The sequence below is a fragment of the Notothenia rossii genome, assembly GCF_949606895.1.
Source record: "Notothenia rossii genome assembly, chromosome: 9".
NCBI classification, from domain to species: Eukaryota; Metazoa; Chordata; class Actinopteri; order Perciformes; family Nototheniidae; genus Notothenia; species Notothenia rossii.
The window spans coordinates 67,694,670-67,713,492 of record NC_136907.1 but is presented as its reverse complement, the minus strand read 5'-3'; the positions used below and the strand labels follow the sequence as shown (position 1 = coordinate 67,713,492).

Genomic DNA, 18,823 nt, shown 5'->3' with positions numbered 1-18,823 from the left:
TGTTTTACGACCAATGCTCTGTGTGGCAAAAGCGAACGTGGAGTTGGAGAGCAATCTCGAATTTGAGAGAGCGGAGTCCACAGCAGCCCTGAAAAAGGCGGAAGATATCCTGCAGACTGAGCGCCTCCTATTCCAGCGAGAGATCACTGACCTCCAGGAGGAGACAGAGAAATCGAAAACGACCTGCCTCGCTCAACTGGAAGCACAAACTAGTAAGCTCATGGGCGCTGTAAATGAGGCTCAGCAGGAGCTGAAGATCAGGACTCTCCAGTGGCAGGAGGAGAACATTGTTCTCACTGCAAAGCTGGAGGTATCCCATGTCATCCATCTTGCCCAGCTAGAGATGCATGCATCGGAAAAAAAGACCTTTGTGTCTTTGCTTCAGGAAAAAGCAGAAGAACATCTTGAAGTGGATCATCTCCTTGAACAGCTGATAGAGGAGTTTGGGAAAACAAAGACTTCCTACGAGACTCAGCTCGAGGAGCAGCAACAGGCACATACAAAGTTTGTGGACAATCTGAACGAGGCTGTGCAGAAGATGGAGCGTAATTGCATCCACTTGGAGGAGAGCAGGTTGACCGTCCTGCGGGACAAAGAAAGGCTGAAATATAATCAGCGGATGGAGAAGAAGGAGTGGCAGAAAACAGAGAGCTACTTAAAGTCTCAGATTGAGTGCCAAACCCTCCAAAAGAAGGAGAAGAAGAAGTGGTTCAAGTGGCAAGGGAACAGGCCAACCCTCCCTCAGGACTCAACAAATGTGTCGCGCAACCTGCAAAAGAAAGAGCAGAAGTGGAAGAGCTGTAAGTCGACCCTCCTTCAGGCCTCACTGAGGCTTGAAAGGAATCTGCAGGCGAGGGAGCAAGTGTGGCAAGAGGAGAAATCCACCCTGCTTCAAACCACAGACCGGCTGAAAAACCATCAGCAGGCGAAAGAGCAAGAGTGGCAGAAAGCAGAATCCTCCTTGAAGTCCCAGCTGACGGACCTTCAGAGTCTGAACTCCAAGAGGAAGAAGGAGAAGACCTGGTTCAAGGGCTTCTTCTAAAACCCTGCTCCGAGTGTTTGCGCTGGGTCTGTAAGGCCAAAGCAACACCTTAAGCTTGAATAAAACTGCTAAAAGCATGTTAGGTTTATCTGTGGGTTGTTGTTAAACATACATTTTGAATTGCATTTGAGTCATGTGTACATCAAGTGCTTTGTTTTTAATTATAAATCAGGGTAAAAACATTGAACTGAACTAAAGTAGACCCAACTTTTCAAGATTTTAAATTGGTCCAAATGTAAGGATTTTTTGTCAAGAAACACTAATTTAAAACACTTAGCTTCTTCCAGGCCAAAAAAGGTCCTTCAAAATACAAACTGATGTTTTTTTTAATAAAACAAAAATATATGTAAAGTGTTAAGTAGTGAGTAAGTCTACGCTATATGTACATAGATTTAGTTATTAAACAAAAACATGGACATTTTAAAACAGTAAAGCACACATAATTCACAGAGTGGTCAACATTAGCAATCTTAAATCAAACAAATCAAACAAACCAAAAACACTATGATATCACTGGATGCTGTAGTAATAATATTTGTCGTTTGAAATTTAAAACCGCTGTAGGAGAAAACATGTTAAAGCGACTGCTGTCCACATTTGTTTTTGGTCACAAAGCAGCCAGCAGCGGTTACCATTCACGTCGCTGTCTGTCACTGTAACAGGTAAACCCATTGTTCTAAAAGGCAGGTACTTGACTTTAAAATGACACCATAGACATGACACCAGACCACAGCCATCGTCTTTGCCTCGTGCCAAGTCGCAGAGATCCGAGAAGAAATAAAAAGGTGTCAGAGTCTCCCCTGCAGTCATTGACGGGGCGAGAAGTTGACAGCATGATGGATGTCTTGTTATGAGCGTCTGCAAACTGTAAGCTGTATGTGAGCCGGCCCCAAAGATGTCCAGGTTATGAATGGACTAGTCAACGAGCGAGAACATAAATGGCCTTTGGTCATAATTTCTTAAAATGAGAGGGGAGATGTCACCGCTCACTGGAGAAGATGCATCGCTCAATTTGGGTGTCTCATTTACCTGGGGTTATCTTTTACTCCTCTCTGATTAGCATAGCTGACCTATCACACACTGGTGCTGAGTCATTAGGTGTTAGCATTTTCAATTACCTCACACCTCCCATCTCTGCCACCCCGTCTCCTCTGTGAGGCAGACGCTGCACAGCAGGAGAAAAGCAACAAAATGCTAATTTCCTGCTTATAAAAAGGCTAACTACATCTGAGCTCCACTTGAAAAGAAAACACAAAAAAAAAGCAAATGAACAAAGCGGTAGAAGCTATAAAAACAAACAGCCCTTCTAATGTACCATGGTTCATGTAGAACTTTATTTCAGCTATATGGTTGTTTTTAAAAGCACTTATTAGCAATACAGACTGAACGGTTTCCATGATACACGTCGTACTGCATATGTCAAACATTCATGCCAAAGGAAATACTACTGATACATAATCAACAGGACAGTTACAGGTATTGAAAATAAAGTACAAAATAGGCTTTTTGATAACAACCATAACAAGACAACACTACCATAAAGCGTATTAGTGCTTCTAGCTTAAAGTGTTATCATGACAAATGAAAGGAATCAAAACCGTTCTCCAAAAAGTAGCTTTCAGTCGTAAAAGAGGGGGGGGGGGGAAAGATGCTTGTATGGGTTTGCAAATTCCCACATAGCGGAGCAAGCTAGCTAGCTATCTTGCTGAGTCTCCACATGGGCAACTGCCTTTTAAAAGAGGTAAGGCAAGTTCTGTCTTTAAAAAACCATTAGCTTTCCTCCCAAACAAAACATTGGTGAAAAGATACTTGACACTTTTGACAACAAAATGTCTTTTTTTCTGTTTCACAAAGAACACGTTAGGCTTACAGAGACCTATTTTAGAGAAATATGCTTCTACCGATGATTGCTAGAAAGCTATTGCCAACAAAAAGCAAACGGAAAAACATCACAAACGTGTCTCAACATTAATATCAAAGCAGAATGTTATTGAGATTTTGAGGCTACATATTAGGAAGGCAGTGAAACCTATGAATCCTATCTTTTTGGGCAGCAATACAAAATAATTTAATCTACATTTCATCTTAGTCTTCTAATAAATTGTACTCTCTAGCTTAATTGATGTCAATTTTGAAATAAAGGAAATACACTTAAATTAAAAAAAAATAATACAAGATCAAGAGCACCTTATCCCCATACAAGTTATTTAAGATTTTTGGAAGCAAATGGCACAGTCGTCAATGGTAAATTAGCAATGCTCGTTGAATTGTACATTTTTTGTCAGAATATACCGCCAACTCTTAACAGTTTAACATCAAGGTGTGACAAGATACTCTCGAGAAGTGTTTGCACCGGGTTGAGCTGTGTGTACAACAAACATGTACAACAGGGGCTGATCACTGGACAGAAGCTCAATGTGTGTGTGTGTGTGTGTGTGTGTGTGTGTGTGTGTGTGTGTGTGTGTGTGTGTGTGTGTGTGTTTGTGTGCACATCTCTGTGGTGTGCTACCTTGCAGTTACTACACCTCCACCTGTGTTTTAACACTGAGTAAAAGAGGACCTCCAGAGTCAGTGCAGCAAAGAGCTTTTACCCTGACTCAGCTTTTCTTGTGCAAAACTGTCACGACTGGTCTTTAACTGCGAGGACAGTCGGCCTACAGCGTGTCACAACAGCCAAACTGAACACAGACATGAAGCGAAAACACTCACTGAACCTTTAAGTTGATCGAACAGTAATGTGTAAAAACTACTTGCCATACTGTCGTGAAAAATTAAGTACTTAAAATCCACATCTGGAGCTTCCGATACCAATACACGTGCATAAAGATTTACAAATACAATAAAACTTGATTGCAGCTGGCAATGACTGCGACAGATGCGTGAGAACTTTACATCAAAAGGTAACAGGCCGGCCTCTGCATCAATTCCTCGACACTTATGAATTTGCTCACAGCTGTTCCAGAAACAGTTCATATCCAAGACTAAGAGGCCGAAGAAGCCACCGTAGACTTAAGGAGAGAAAAATGACATTTCACATATCAAGTAAAAACAGAGAAAATGACACAGAAAATTGAACGAGAAGGGGGAAAAGTAGGTATAGAAAAAAACTAGAGCAAGCATCTTTCTTGTTGCAGTGCGGACTCACGACAGAACAGCAAAACTGATGAAAGTCAATTCATAATTGTTTTCCTTGTAACAGAAATTCCATCTGAAGACAATCAAACCATTAAGAGAGCATTTGCTGTGTCCAATAAGACATTTGAGGACGCCCTTAGCTGGCTGACCCGGTGCGGTGTGGATGGTGGAGCAGCGGCAGCAGCTGGTGTGATTGTGGCTTTACGGACATGGACGCCGTGAGCTTTAAGAGAAGAGAAAACAGTCTGTGGGGGGGTGGGATAGGGGGTCTAGTAAAGAAGGATGCGTCGCTCGATGGCCTTGCGGCAGATGGGGCACTCGCTCATCCGGTCCCCACACAGCTGGCAGGTGCCGTGGCCGCACATGAAGATCATGTTCTTCAGCCGGTCCAGACACACCGGACACATCGTCTGCAATGACAGAGCATGTGGTTTGTGATATAGTCATTGTAGCTTTTAGAAAAACCCACACAGGGAATGACCAACTGAGACAAGCCCTATACAACAAACGTTACGATGCAGACATTGGTTTCATTACTTATAATATTCTACTCCCTCTTGATGGTTCGCGAGGCACAGCTGGGGTGCGTCCCAATATGTCAAATTCAGCATTCCCAAAATACCAGGGTGTTCTACTGCATCCGATGCATTTTTTTGCAGAATGCTTTTACTGGCTATGAAATATACAACATTCTCAGCTCAGAGCAAACTAGTCACATCGACTGAGCCGCAGAGAGGCTGATGAGAGCTCGTGGAAATTCCAAAATACGGAATCATATGAACGAGAGGGTCAAGGTGTGATTCTATTATGAAGTGTATCCCAATTGTATGCATAAAAGCAGCTGCAGTAAGTACTAAAAGTTAAAAGTATGTGATTTGGAACTCACTTACTCTCTTCATGATAAAATAATATTTAGATTTAACCGATCAAGTTTCTTAAATATGAAGATTTGTAAGTTTAATACAAACTGGGACATTTTTATGGGCATTTTCTTTACCATCTTCTTCCTTTATGATGAAAGAATCAATTCAATATCTCAGATTTAACAATGCAAATGATAGTCAGTTGTGTTTCATTAACTAGCCGAGCTCTGATCTACAGCTCCTACCTGCTCCTTGATGTCTTGCAGCTGCTGCTGTAGCTTCTGAACGTCTGCGTTGCTGTTGGTGTTGTCCTTCTCTCTCTGCAAGGCGGGGATGTTTCCGCTGGCTGTTTGGACGCAACAGCACAGCAACATGTTGAGGGAAACAGAATTCAGTAACCAGCCAAGAGACTAAACAAAGAAGAAGGTTTTGCTTGAGGCCACATCAAATGTTATCTCTGCATAATGATAAACTAAATAGTCAATACAACTGAAATGCAGCCACACTGACGATGTTACATCTGTCAATCGACTTTTGAAGGCAGATCAAACTCTGTTGGCATTTCATCCATTTATAAAGGACTTTCATTCAGAAATGCATACTTTATAATTATCTGAAATATAAACTGGCTCAGGATAACGTAGTAGGAGGAGCCACAATGACATGAGTGTAACTGCCTGAATACATTATAAGAGCACTCAACCACAATTAGCTGGGCTGAGGAACTGTAAGCACAAATGTGATAAACAAACAACAGACTATACGCGTGTGTGTGTGTGTGTGTGTGTGTGTGTGTGTGTGTGTGTGTGTGTGTGTGTGTGTGTGTGTGTGTGTGTGTGTGTGTGTGTGTGTGTGTGTGTGTGTGTGTGTGTGTGTGTGTGTGTGTTCTTTAAAAGGGAGTGAATCATAGAGGTATACTTACACCAACTCAGAGCCAGATTGTTGGGCTGGACAATATCCTGCGATCCCCCTGCCATATTGTTAGTGCTCCCTGCTGGGAATAACCAGTCACATAGTTATAGCGGGGCTGTCCTCACCAGCTCAACGGCTGGCCTAGGGACTGAAACTACTCACTACAGCCTCAAAGGGAGGTCCAAAGAAAGAATTCAAAGAGAAAGCTAGCAGTCGGAAACAGTAATCAGGGAAAGAATGGGAAATAGAGTCTCTTTTGATGTAGAATCAATATTAAAAAGCATAGCGGCATGTGGTTCTTTCTCTTGTTGCCATCAGCCAATGCTAAAGCATGAGTCTAATGCCTGCGCTACATCATGTCAGAGAAGTAGGGAGTCAAAATAATCAAAGTGGCGGATGATTTGTCGTGCACTAGATTTGCTTTTGTAGACATCAACGGTCAGAGTTACTGGGATGAAGGGAGAGGAGATAAACAATCAATGCTGCCCCTTGCATGAGTGTATGCGTGTTGGGTTCTGCATTCACTTTTGCAAGACTGCAAATAAAGATTTGCATGCCAACAAGCTGACACATGGAGAAATGTGTAATAATGAATACACGGGTAAACATGAAGTTAGTGAACTTACAACAGTTTCCCTTTTAACTCAACATACAAAATGTGGAAAACACGGACTAGCCACTGGTGAGATGCACCACTAAAAGAAGGTTATGGGCAATAAAACACTGTGTTCGACTTGGAGACAAGAAGATGGAGTGGGATTCAACTCAAAAATAAATACATTTACACACTTCATTACATTTCAGTGGACAGTTTTTGGCTTGTGTGCAACTGAATAACATATAGGTTAAGCGTATCATTCCAAAACTGAAATGATCTGCAAGGGGAGGTATTATAAATTCAGTGTTTTTGGACATTCGAGTGGTTATTAATATTCATACATATCATTATGAGTACAAGAAGTAAGCATATGCTTACACATAAGTTATTCCACTTAATGCAGAGTGATTAGTCAAACTTTTAGAGGCTACAGGAACAGAATAATGTTATCAGCTTGTCTGTATTTGATGAGATTATTGTGTCATTTAGTGCAGGTCTGCAAAACTAGATTTAGTGTTTGCTTTTAGAAAAATTAGAATCAGATTTTTGGAGGGATCTATTAAGCCAATTTCAGACAAGGCAGGCGTGCACTTTGAAGCCACTGTCCACTTCAGCCAGTATCCGACTAGAAGCTAGAACAGATGAAATGATCACAATGGAGACAATGATTAAAACATGCAAGATCTAGTAGTGGTTAACAGTTTGCAAAAAATAATATGAACTCAATTAAACACATGACTTCATTTACACATTTCTAACATGTCTACTACAGTCAAAACAAAACAATGTATCAATGATGCAAACAAAGGAATAAAAAAAAAAAAGCAAGCTAGCAACAAAGCAAACAATAAACACGGCTAAAGCAGATACTTTGAAAGGAAAAGTGGAAAAATAGAAAAGAAAGAAGGAAACATAAATGGGAATTAAAAGGGAACGTGTGGAAGGTTCACTCACTAATGTCATCATCATCATCATCATCATCATCATCATTTTCATCATCATCATCATCATCATCATCATCATCATGATCAGCGGCATCATCCTCCATACCTTTCCCACCACAGCACATAACGAAAGGGGTGCGGCGTTCTACAACAGCCCGGCACTGTACGCACTTCTTCATGAGGCTGGCACAGTCTGGGGGAAACAAAAAGAAAGACAAGTTCAAAGTCCATTCTTTACGAGGATAGCTTTTAGTTCAGAAGCTGCTAAAAAAAAACATAGGAGGTGAACTTACTCTCACAAGCGCACATGTGACCGCAGGGCTGGAACAAAACGGCTGCTTTTTTGTCAGAGCAGACTACGCACTCTTCAATCTGTGGAGGGACAAATTCACCAAAAAAGCGGTAAAGGTTGTCTGCTCTAGTCGGTGAATCATTTCCCTGGACTGGTGCTAGTCTTTCTGATACCTTAGTTCTTGACTGGACCTGATCCTTGCAGATAAGACACTTTTTAACCCGAGGTGAGCAAAGGGAGCAGGTGGCGATGTGTCCACAGGGCCCGAAGATAGTGTCTCTCTTAAGGTCTGAACACACCATACACTCGTCCAGCGTCTCGTTGTTGCTGTTCTGAGACGGGCTGCGGGTGCCCACCTGGCCACTGGAACATCGAGAAGGAAAACAGTGTGTGAGAGCAAATTATAATATAGGTTAGGGCTGCTCAATTAAATCATATTTTAATCGCAATTACGATTTTGGCTTGCAACGATTATGAAAAAGACATAATGGACATTTAAAAAAAAAAAATTGTATAGGTTTTTCAGTTGAATTATTCTTAAAGTTCTGGGTAATGAACTGTTAAAAACATATTGTTCACAATATTATTTTTTTCAATAAATGGATGTTTTCAAAGTAAATGGATAATCGTTTTTTACTAATCGTGATATCAATTATTGACCCAAATAATCGAGATTGTGATTTTTGCCATAATCGAGCAGCCCTAATATAGGTGCAGACAGATAGACACTGAGAAGAGAACACAGGGGGAACATGGCAGCGCATAGGAAACATGGCCCTACTGTACATGTAACATGTTTTGCAAAGAAAGAAAATCAATAGGGTTGATTTTTCCGAGACGGCCCTTCTTCCTATTTCTCAGTCAGGTGTTATCGGTAATGTTGGTGCATGAATATAATTCAAAACACCAAACGAATTTGTATAAAATTATCTATTTTTAGGTTTTCACATTGATTAAAGTCATGTTAGTTTGATGAAGAGTAATGTGCTTTTTGGCCTATTTGGAAAAATACTTGATCTCGGTCTCTAAATCTAACTCCTCATGTAAAAGCCCACCCTCTTTAGACATGCTGGTAGGTGGGTTACTTATTAAGCGACAGAAAAGGCCTTGTCTTACATTTTTTGCATTTTGCTGAGAGCCACATACAACAATAGAAAACGTTTTTTCCCCCTCCAGTTTCCAGTCTTTACACTAAGCTAACCCCGCTGTCTCCTGGCTCCAGCTTCATATTTAACAGACAGACATTAGAGTGCTATCGATCTTCCCGTATAACTCCCGGCGAGAAAGCAAATGTGTATTTCCTAAAATGTCAAAGTATTGCTTTAAGGGATGTTTACCTGCTCTTCTCTTTGTGACATTTGGCCAGAGCTTTGCAGAGGCTGGGGTCTGGACACAGGTCCAGAGGGGACTGGCCCTTCTTGTTACGAATGGTCAGGTCCGCTCCGTTGGCTGCCAGGAAGCAGGCGATGGATGCTGCGCTCTTCTTCTCCGCCCCCTGGGTGCCGAGGCCCATGATTAACTGCAGAAAGACAGACACACACAAACAGATACATCAGAGGAACTTCGGGCACTTTTGACGTGAAATATTGTTTCTTAAGTTGAATGTGTTGAGTACACAGTTTTGTCTTTACCTCCCACTGTAGCCTTTAAAACTATTACAGAGCAAGAGGAGATATGACTGTTCAGATGGAACCATGGTGAAATTCAGATGGACCATGCCGAAGTACTAACAGATCACCACTAATTAGCCAATCAAAGATATGCCTTAAGATGGCTCTCAGGCAGAGTTACCCCCTCAGTCTCACCCAAAATCCCATTAACTGTCTCGCCTCTCCCTCCCACTTCCAGCTCCTCAACTTCAAATATCTCTCTCTCTCTCTCTCTCTCTCTCTGCCCTCCATGTTTGATTGTCTTCAACCGGTGGCTTTTACATCCCTGCTGATGGAGCCATCGGGCCGGCTAATTCAATTCTCATCCTGAAGGAGAGGGAGAGAGCTATGGGAGGGTGACCCAACCGCACATATCTCAATTAGGCCCGCTGTCGGTCTGTTCCGCTCCTCCGCGGGGAACCAGGGAGAGCAGGAAGGCGGACAGGAGAGAGGAGGCGGAGGAGACGAGGAAGAAGTGGGAGGCAGACAGAAGGTGACAGGTAAGGGAAGTGTGTAGCGAGACCCTGCAGCCTGAAACTCATCCCTGTAGGGATTAGGGATGTGGTGTTAACATGAAGACGGTTCAGGTCTGACGCGGCCCTGTTGGCCCTACAGGGAGACAAACCCATTCAGGCCGGCCGAGAGGCTGCAGCGAGCTGGTTGGCTGCTTCACGCTGCTGTCTGAATGGTGATCTAAAGAACAGTGGGGTCCTGTTTAAGAGTGATGTGTCATACGCTTTCAAACATCAGGCAGTGGTACACTTACTGATCCTCATACAGGTCCTGCAAGATGCTGCCAAGATTACCCTAAGTGCAATCACCTCAAATCATGAAAACTAAGACATATCGCAGGTGGGATTATTCTGGAATGTGGAAAGGAGAAATAAACTGTCCCTAGGTGTGAATACGTTTCATAGTGTATTCTGGTCAGACTCTCAATAAGAAAAAACAGGAATAGTAATAGAATGAGTTTCTCAGCATTTAAGGACAGTAAATCAATGGCAGATAGACTAAAGTTCTTCCAACATGCTGCATTAGTGTGCATGCCTTGCTTAGGCAAATGCATTTGGGAATGTTAACTGAATCACGTAAAGCTATTGGATAATGAGGCGCTTCAATCCATGACCTCCAGTGTTTTCAGTTTGTTCCTTCCTCTCAGCACACAAGGCTGTTCCATTTCATTTTAGCGCTGTGATGCCGTATGACACCTAAAGGAACCTTGCCTTGAGTAAATGACTGTGATCATGGAGGAACAGTGAGGGAAATAATAAACGTATACGCACTGTGTTCTTGGAAGGTTCCCAGGGCTCCACTTTGCTGACATCCTGCATATCTTGGAGTTGCCGCAGTTGGGACAGTGTGTGGTGACGCAGTGCCTCGTGAAGTGGTGTGTCCCCGTCCTTGTCCTGCACATCAAGCTTGGCCTCTGCACGCACCAGCAGCTGGGAAGAAAAACACATCAATAAATAAAAACTCGCAGTCAAACAGGAAGTGTAGCAATAACTGTAAAACAACTTTAATTTTATGCTACAATGCAAATGCCACAGGAATGATTTATTAGGCTGCCGATAGCCTAGAACTACCGTAGTGTTTCGCGGCCCCAATTATGGAGTGCATTTTTTCTTGAGTCCACAAGATGGCAACGTGGCAATCTCAATCCAATACTACGCCAAATGACTCTAACCAAGACACTGCCTCGGAGAGCGTTTTCCTTACACAGCATCAATCTGAAGCAGGAGCTCATTCCACTGCAGGACATCCAGCAGTGTAAATTAAATATGAACTGCACTGATGTTGTTCTACTCCCCTTTGTGTGTAGTCCATTACTGGAGGCAGAATCTTCAGTTGGAAGTCAAAGTGAGAGGAGAAAAGGAGGGGGGGGAGAAAAAAGGCCCCACTAACCCGGACTATCTGGGTGTGTTGACGCTCCACTGCCAGGTGTAACGCCGTCTGCTGGTTGACGTTCTGGATGTCTAAGCTGGCACTTCCCTTGGAGGTGTGAAGAGGAGAGAAGGGAAACAGACATATGTGCATACGTTAACAACCCACAGAATGAATCACACAAAAATGTATGTGCTCATAAATACACAGGCAAGTGATCAATGCAGACAAACACGAGAAGATATTTCAGTTCAAAAGTGATTGTAACATACTCTGACAATATGTAGCATGAGAGAGTCTTCCTCTCTTTAACCCTGCCTACAGACAAAGTCTCACCTACCGCCTAGGAATACAAAACGTGTTCGACAACAACGCTGCACTTGATTGTCATTTCCAATTGCGAACACCTCAGCTGAGGAGATGTGGAGGGAAGATAGGCATTGTGATCAGGCAGCGTGTGAAATCCCCAAGTAATAAGACTGGCTGGCTGGCTGGCAGGGAATCTGCAGTGCACCTTGTAGTGCGGTGGAATTTCTGAATAGAAAGCTGAGCCATCACTGCATTCGAGACCATTGCAGGGACCTGGGAAGAAAGGCCGCCCCTGCTGAAGGGAAGCTTGAACGGCGAGCGTTCATGCGTTGGAATGTTGCAGCAACATTGCTGCCTTGCACCATATCCTAATTAACCCAGTTCTCGCTTGGACAGGTGACTTTGCCGTACACTCATGTCTCTACAGAGAGTTAAACCTGCATTCTCAGAAGGGAAAAGACCATGAACCTATGATTGCAGGAGGAGGAGGACATGATGGCCCAACAGCACTAAAGAATACCCCTCGAGGCTCTGTGAACCGTATGGATTCAATAAAAAAGAAATGGCACTTATAGCAGTTTAAATTGGTCTACAGCTTGCTGGCTGCAGGGAGTGCAGTGGAAGCGGCTCTTAATGTTCTGTAGTCAGGGAAAGCCAGGAGAGTGCGGGCTGAGCTAATGCAGGATATGCTTTGGGCTGATAAACGTAAAGAAAAATAGTCTCTTATAGGGTGAATAAGTGCATCTGTTGTCAGTGTTCAGCATGCATTCAAAAAGCTTTAATACATCTGTGTCTGTGCCGTTACCTGGTGCACCAACAGCTCAGCCACCTCCACGTGGTTGTTGAGGGCAGCCAGGTGCAGTGCAGTGTAACCGTCGTCCTTCTTCTCGTCTACGATCCAAGGCCTCGGCAGTTTAGATAGCAGCACGCGCATGGCACTGTAGAGGAGACACGGAGACAGGGGAATGAAGTGAGTGTTTGAACTGGCTGAGCTGAGAGAGGCATGACAGAATAAGCTGCAGAAAAGGGACAGAAAGTGCAGTCAATTTGGTCGTTTGTGATGCAAACTGTCAAAATCAATCTGTGACTGAATGTCTCATGCAATGTAAGATAGCTGTGGGGCCAAACACAAACTGCTGTACGCAAACACATCGCAGTGTCGGTACTGCTGATACGCAGCATATTCCAACACACTTTCTTTTACAGCAGAGCATATCCCATTTTCACACGTGGGGACAAGAATACTAAATCAACTTAGGGAGGAGCTGCTTTCCCAAGCAGAGTGTTATTTACATCAAGCTTTGAGCGGTACAAGAGCAACGTGTTCTTTTAGAGAAGCCGTCCCTCGTACCATCTCCTCAGTTAAGAACAGAAGTCTCGTGTGCCTCGCCGATGCACAGACGCGCCTATCATAGGGAGGCAGAATGGTAATTACATGAGATTTAGCTGCATTCACTCAGGTATCCTCCCGGGGAAGAACCAGGCAGGGTGGGAAGGGTGAAAGAAAGAAAATCCATTGTTTTAACAGTGCTGTTGAACGGACTTAGCCTGGTGTGGAGAAAAGAGCCAGTCAGTTCTGTGCCACTGAAGGTCATTTAGAGGATGTGTGCCACAGAGAGAAGTGGCTGCTAAGACAAATACACATATGTTTTACTATTAAAAACATTTTAATGTATCCAAGAATCCCACAAAACAATGAATAAGCAGGGGAGAAATAAAAACAAACTCCATGAGATTGGTTTTATGTAAGACTGTTGCAATTAGATATAAATAGATGTGAGGTAACACCCTTTTTCCTACGAGCTTCCATTCAGCGTTTCAACTAAACTAATTATTTTACCCCCCTCTCTTCCTACTCTTTTTTGCTTTAGCCCCTGGGCACACATCCAGGCATATGGAACATGAGAACACTGAAATGAGATGCATCTGTAATTTAGCGTATGACCGGTGCATCAGTCGGGGATATGTGATGAGAAGCAAAGGCTGCAAACACCAACTCTTCAATTTGTGCAGATGCTATGGAATATAAAACAAGACCGTCAAACGCCTTTTCCCTGAACCCTCTTCTGAAGTTAGGTACACAATGTGCCTTCAATAAGCATTTAAGCAGCACCGCTGGAGGGAACACTCCTGACCTTGAGTAACCCTGAATAATCATGCAGGGCATATCTTTGAACTGCGACAAAAGGAGGAGGCAGCGAATTCTAGTCTAACTTTGATATGGCAGAACAGCCCCCGTGCGGGCGCTGGAGTGTTAACCTACACAAGAGTGAGGTAAGTATGCTCTGAGACAGTACGGGGAGGAAATGGGCTCCAGCACAGAGCACGAAGGCCACAGCCAGCAGAATCAATGACAACGGTGAACTATTAAGACGGAGAAAAGAAAGAGATGCAAACCAACATGCTGGCAGGCATTCAGAGTGAAGGTAATCAGGATGGCTGGTTCCCTGCGGGGTTTTGCTAAACCTACAGCTTGTCTCCCTCCTCCTGGGGTAATGAAAGAGAGCATCATCAGCACACTCTCTTGAGGAAGCAGAAAAAAGGGCCGGAGAAGCAGGGGGGGGGGGGGGGACGGGGGGGGACACAGGCAGTCAGCACCTCTGCACGGACAGAGATCCAGCATGGTGTACTGCTGCAGTGATGAACAGCGCAGCACACTGATCCCAGGCTCCCTCGCTCTCTCGCTCTACCTCTCAGTGCACAGAGGCTTACGCACACATACACACGCACACACCTGCATTGCTCGCAGCCCTCTTCAACCACTTAATGCAGAGGAGCACTGCTTAAATGTGATAGCAACCGCACCCTTTCTGCCTAATCTCACATTCATAATGTGTCGCCTTTGTTATGGGAAAAAACTATTTGCGTTCGTACTGTACATTTTACATCTCAGGGGGGACTTTTGAGTCATTTCCTCAGTGGCTCTCCCACCGGGTAGGAGTTGAGACTTAAACAAGCAAATTATTCAACAAAAGACCGTGCCACATCAGACTCCTGCCTGAAGCTATAACATTAAACTTATCCCCAGTGGTTAAACACAGAACTCTCTCAGCTTTTTGATAGCCAATACAAGAATGCAGTTTTCTTTCTTTACTACAACAGTATTCATTACAATCAAGGGCAATTGTCCCAAAGCCTTTGTTCTTTTTGTTTCCTATTTCTTGCTCCAATTGGTGCAATGTATAAGAGTTGTCCAATCCGGATTGGCTGGAAGTGTCTCCTATATGTTGAACAACTGGCCAATAAATGCATGGCTGCAACACACCAGGCGTTCAGTGGCGCCTTCTGGTGTCCGAAGCAGGTACTTGAGTGCTGGGCAGGTGTTTGCTGTAGTGAGGAGCCCCTTCAATAAAAGTCTTGATTGACAGGCTCCCTGCCACGCTGGGCGAAATGGGCGGACATTAATATTAATGCCCAATACTGGTACTGCTGCATTGCAGTTAAGCTATTTGCTGTCAAGGCAGAACAAAAGAGGGAATTAAGGAACCAAGAAATAAATCCTTGTTTTTTGTTTAATCTCTTCGGTAAGTGATGTTAACAGTGACCGAGGGGGAATGGAAGAAACTGCATGTTGGCTCTTAATGTAGCTTGTAGAGTGGGAGATAGAAATAGTCCGCAGCAGACCTTTCACTCAGCGGAAGACACTGACCTGCGAGTGAACATTTAGACACTGCAACGAGAAGTGAAGAGGGGATCTCCTTATTACAACTCAACTATAAAACCAATGCAATGGTCTGTATGAATGCAGGAGGACGTGCCGCTATAGAAAACGGAATGGTAGAGGAGAGAGGTAGAAGGGGAGACGTGATGGAACTGGGTCACCCTGTGAGAGATCTCAAGAGTCCCTCAGGAGTGCTACACCGGGGCCTGTTGTCTTGGGCTGCAATTTGTCATTGAACAGGACGCTCCCTGGCGCCCTCAGCTCTGTGTGTGTTGACGTTTGTCATTGTGTGGAAGACAGAGGAAGTGTGTGATGGTGAAGTCGTGTGTGTGTGGGTGTAGGGGTCGACAGGTCCCTTCTGCTGCCCTCGCCTGGCTGACAGCCATCTGTGTGGTGGTCAGCAGCCGTTATTACAACAGGAAGTGAGTCGCGGGATAATAAGTTGGGTAGGAAAGGGCAAAACGGGAACAGTCAACATCCAGCCTGAGATTAATGGCTGTGCACCAACATATGGTTACTCTGATGTAGGAGACGTGTTTGGCATACCGCCATCCTTTAACGAAGGCTTCAAGCTCAAGCGAAGGGATTCTGCATTGGCGAATGGGTCGCCAAAAAGGCTCCACCTTCAATTGGGAAAATAAAGTGTTTTATAAAGCGGATCATGAAGATGGTCAGTCTTGCATCTTTGAAAAGGCTCATGTGGTCAAACATACACATCAGACCAGTTAAATATTCCATACCCGAATACATTAGGTACAAGTTTTGAACTTGGAAATCAATCCCAACTCAAGGTCAACCCTCACATATTAATCAGGGCTTTAAAGTACAATACGCCATCTTCATCAGCAGCTGAAGATATATTTTGTACGTACCACTTTTTGGACCTTTGGAAAAAGCATTTAACTAATAAGAAAAGACCAACCAGTCCTTAAATTGTGGGGCATGAGCAAATTCACTTTGCAGATGAACGCTATCTGATATGGTTGTAACGGGCCGTCCACACGGCGGCGTGCGTTGAAGCTTCTGCCCATTCACTTTGAATGGGGTGACGTCAAGCTTTGCCGAACTGCATTGTGGTTCCGTCGCTTCGCTTTGCTCACGTCAAAAGTAGAGCAATGTTCTACTTTTGAAGCTTCGATGGAAGCGTCAGCCAATCAAATCATATGCCAGTACAAGCTCTAGCCAATCAAACCGTGTGCTTGTGTGTCCGGGGCGGGAGCTTCATGTGATTGGTTGTTGGTCGAGCTTCAGACACGCCCACCGGCAACCTTCAACGCACGCCACCGTGTGGACGCTGCGTGAGGCTTTGGAGGAAAGCTGGCGAGTTAGCTTTTGGTCTAACATTTTTTGTCAGAAATAGCTTTAGATGTCTAACCTTACTACCTATATCTATATATTCCCTTCCCAACAAGATAAGATTTTTCCCTGATGCAGAGTTCTTATACAGCCTTTCAAGATGAGACGACTTCAGGCGATACACGAGGCGTCAGCTCATCGGGGACAGGATCGATGCTTTCAGGTCCTTTGAAATAGGGAGCCCTGTTCCTAACAAATCATTCACAAAAGCAACCCACCAACTCTAACTGGAACCCCCCTTCCCCCTTTTCACTGTGGGCAGCCAGCGAGGCACTGTTCATCTTGTCTGAAAGGTTTTGGAAGGCACAGAGTCCTTTAGTTAGAGACAGCTGGGAGGGTTAGGGACATAACACTGTTACAAACAGACTGCTTTGAATGTGATTGCTGGCTTACATATTGTTTATTTACGGGCATTACTTTAACACGGAAAAGGGGAACTGTCAATTCCAATTAACTCTCCAAAAAAACAGCAGATACTGGACATGCCAAATAATTTAAGAAGCGTATAATCTAAACACAATAATACCCGATTGAATTTCGGATTCCTGGCGTTTACTCCACCCCAACAAGCAATTAGTTACCAGCTCACTTTGTCAGGGCCGTCCCACAGCTGCTGGCCGCCCTGCTGTGGACGGTGTAAATAAACACAGATAGCGTCCGGGCCAGCAGTGCAGCAGAGAGCCGAGGACGAGAACCTAGCTGGCTCCGCTCAATAAAAAAAAAAAGAACCCTTTCATTACCATGCCGTGAAGAGAATAATTTCCCCTACAATGTGACCTTCCCATGCCTGCCTGTACCTGAGGCCCCTGAGTGAGCATGCTTTTATTAAAGACTATTTGCATAAACTGGGAAGGGGGAAGATGGGAAAAAAAGGGTGCCTTTCTATGATGTTTTGGTTATCACTACAGCTATTGCCTGTGCCTTGAAGGTTGTTTAGGAGATGCAGGGTGCATTTCAACCATCTCAGGTACAGTTGTGTGTCCGTTTAGGAAGTAGGCGGGGGCCTTAGCTTTAATTAGCCTTACAGAACCTGGTATTATGAGCTGTCCCGATTCATAGCAATTTATGGAGAAGGAGGCAGCAAGACAGTCAGAGAAGCCCAATGGCGCGTTCATGTCCCATTGGTTTGAGATGACCCAATTATTTTGCTGTGCTTCTCTTCCTTTCAACTTTATTCTCTACAGCACCTTGAAAAAGACTCATTCTCATCCCTGCAAAAGCCATAACACGTCAGAATATACACCCTTCTCCCTGAAAAGCTCAAACTGACATAAAAGATAAAGCAAGGACATGCAGATTATATTAGAACAAAGAGACACCTAAATCATGAACATTATACCAAATCATTGCTCAATAGCACCATTACCTATAAAACAACCATGTCATGATTGCACACCAGTTTTCACACAGGCTTGGATAGGCCTGGATCCTAACTTCATAGGTTCATCTTTTCAAAGTACAAGTCTGGGGACAGTTGAGCAAATATTAATAAAACGAAATTAAAAATAACCTTCTGAATGACTATGACTCTAAAGTAGTTGACCTAGGATTGACATAGGAGTACTTTTTACAATGTGCAAATAACACATTTGTAAAAGGGACCAAACCACACGACAGAATTTGGTCATAACATTTTGAATGTTTGACTTGACGCAAGACAAGGTTGATAAACCGAGGCACAGAAAATGACAGTTGTAGTTAAAATCACTTATCAGCAAAGGAAACAAACAGACTTGAGTACGCTGGCACAAGGCATCCACACTGAGCCGCAATGTAATGAAAGAAGGAGCGTTTAAACCAGCTGCTAACCGAGCAAGGAACATTATCTAAAAGTCTTAACCATGATCATTCCTTTTTCAACAAACAAGTTTCTGAGTGTAAAACAGAAAACACATTTTTGTTCATGCTTTTTTTTTTTTTTGTATGGGTGTGGCATGCACGTGCTTTCCCACTGTGTCTCCTGTGAGATACTGAGTTCATCAACATGCTGTACAAAAGAGACATTTTGTCTCTGCCTAGATTTGGATTCTATGGCCCCTTAACTGTGAAAATCAGGATAAACCAATAAAAAAAAAAAGAAAATCCCTTCCAAAACCTAAAAGGTAATGTATCATCATAAAGCTTTAATGCAAGTGGACATCAAATATCCCCTCAGGTTGAGCTGGAGCAAACCCTTCAATA

General features: G+C 43.7%; 1 protein-coding gene across 7 annotated transcripts in view; it reads right to left on the bottom strand.

Moving 5' to 3' along the window:
• Positions 1-2,357: 2,357 nt before the first annotated feature.
• The window catches only part of mib1 (MIB E3 ubiquitin protein ligase 1), a 49,006-nt gene continuing 32,540 nt past the window's right edge, over positions 2,358-18,823 (bottom strand). Inside the window, exons 13-22 of one of the 7 annotated variants that reach the window (XM_079650203.1) lie at positions 12,431-12,563; positions 11,338-11,424; positions 10,719-10,877; positions 9,124-9,305; positions 7,960-8,149; positions 7,788-7,866; positions 7,505-7,687; positions 5,963-6,034; positions 5,286-5,386; positions 2,358-4,587 (exon numbers count right to left, since the gene is read on the bottom strand). In XM_079650203.1, coding sequence (XP_079506329.1) covers positions 4,447-4,587; positions 5,286-5,386; positions 5,963-6,034; positions 7,505-7,687; positions 7,788-7,866; positions 7,960-8,149; positions 9,124-9,305; positions 10,719-10,877; positions 11,338-11,424; positions 12,431-12,563 — 1,327 coding nt within the window. In that variant the 3' untranslated portion in view covers positions 2,358-4,446. The other 6 variants (XM_079650201.1, XM_079650202.1, XM_079650204.1 and 3 more) reach the window with 6 other exon arrangements.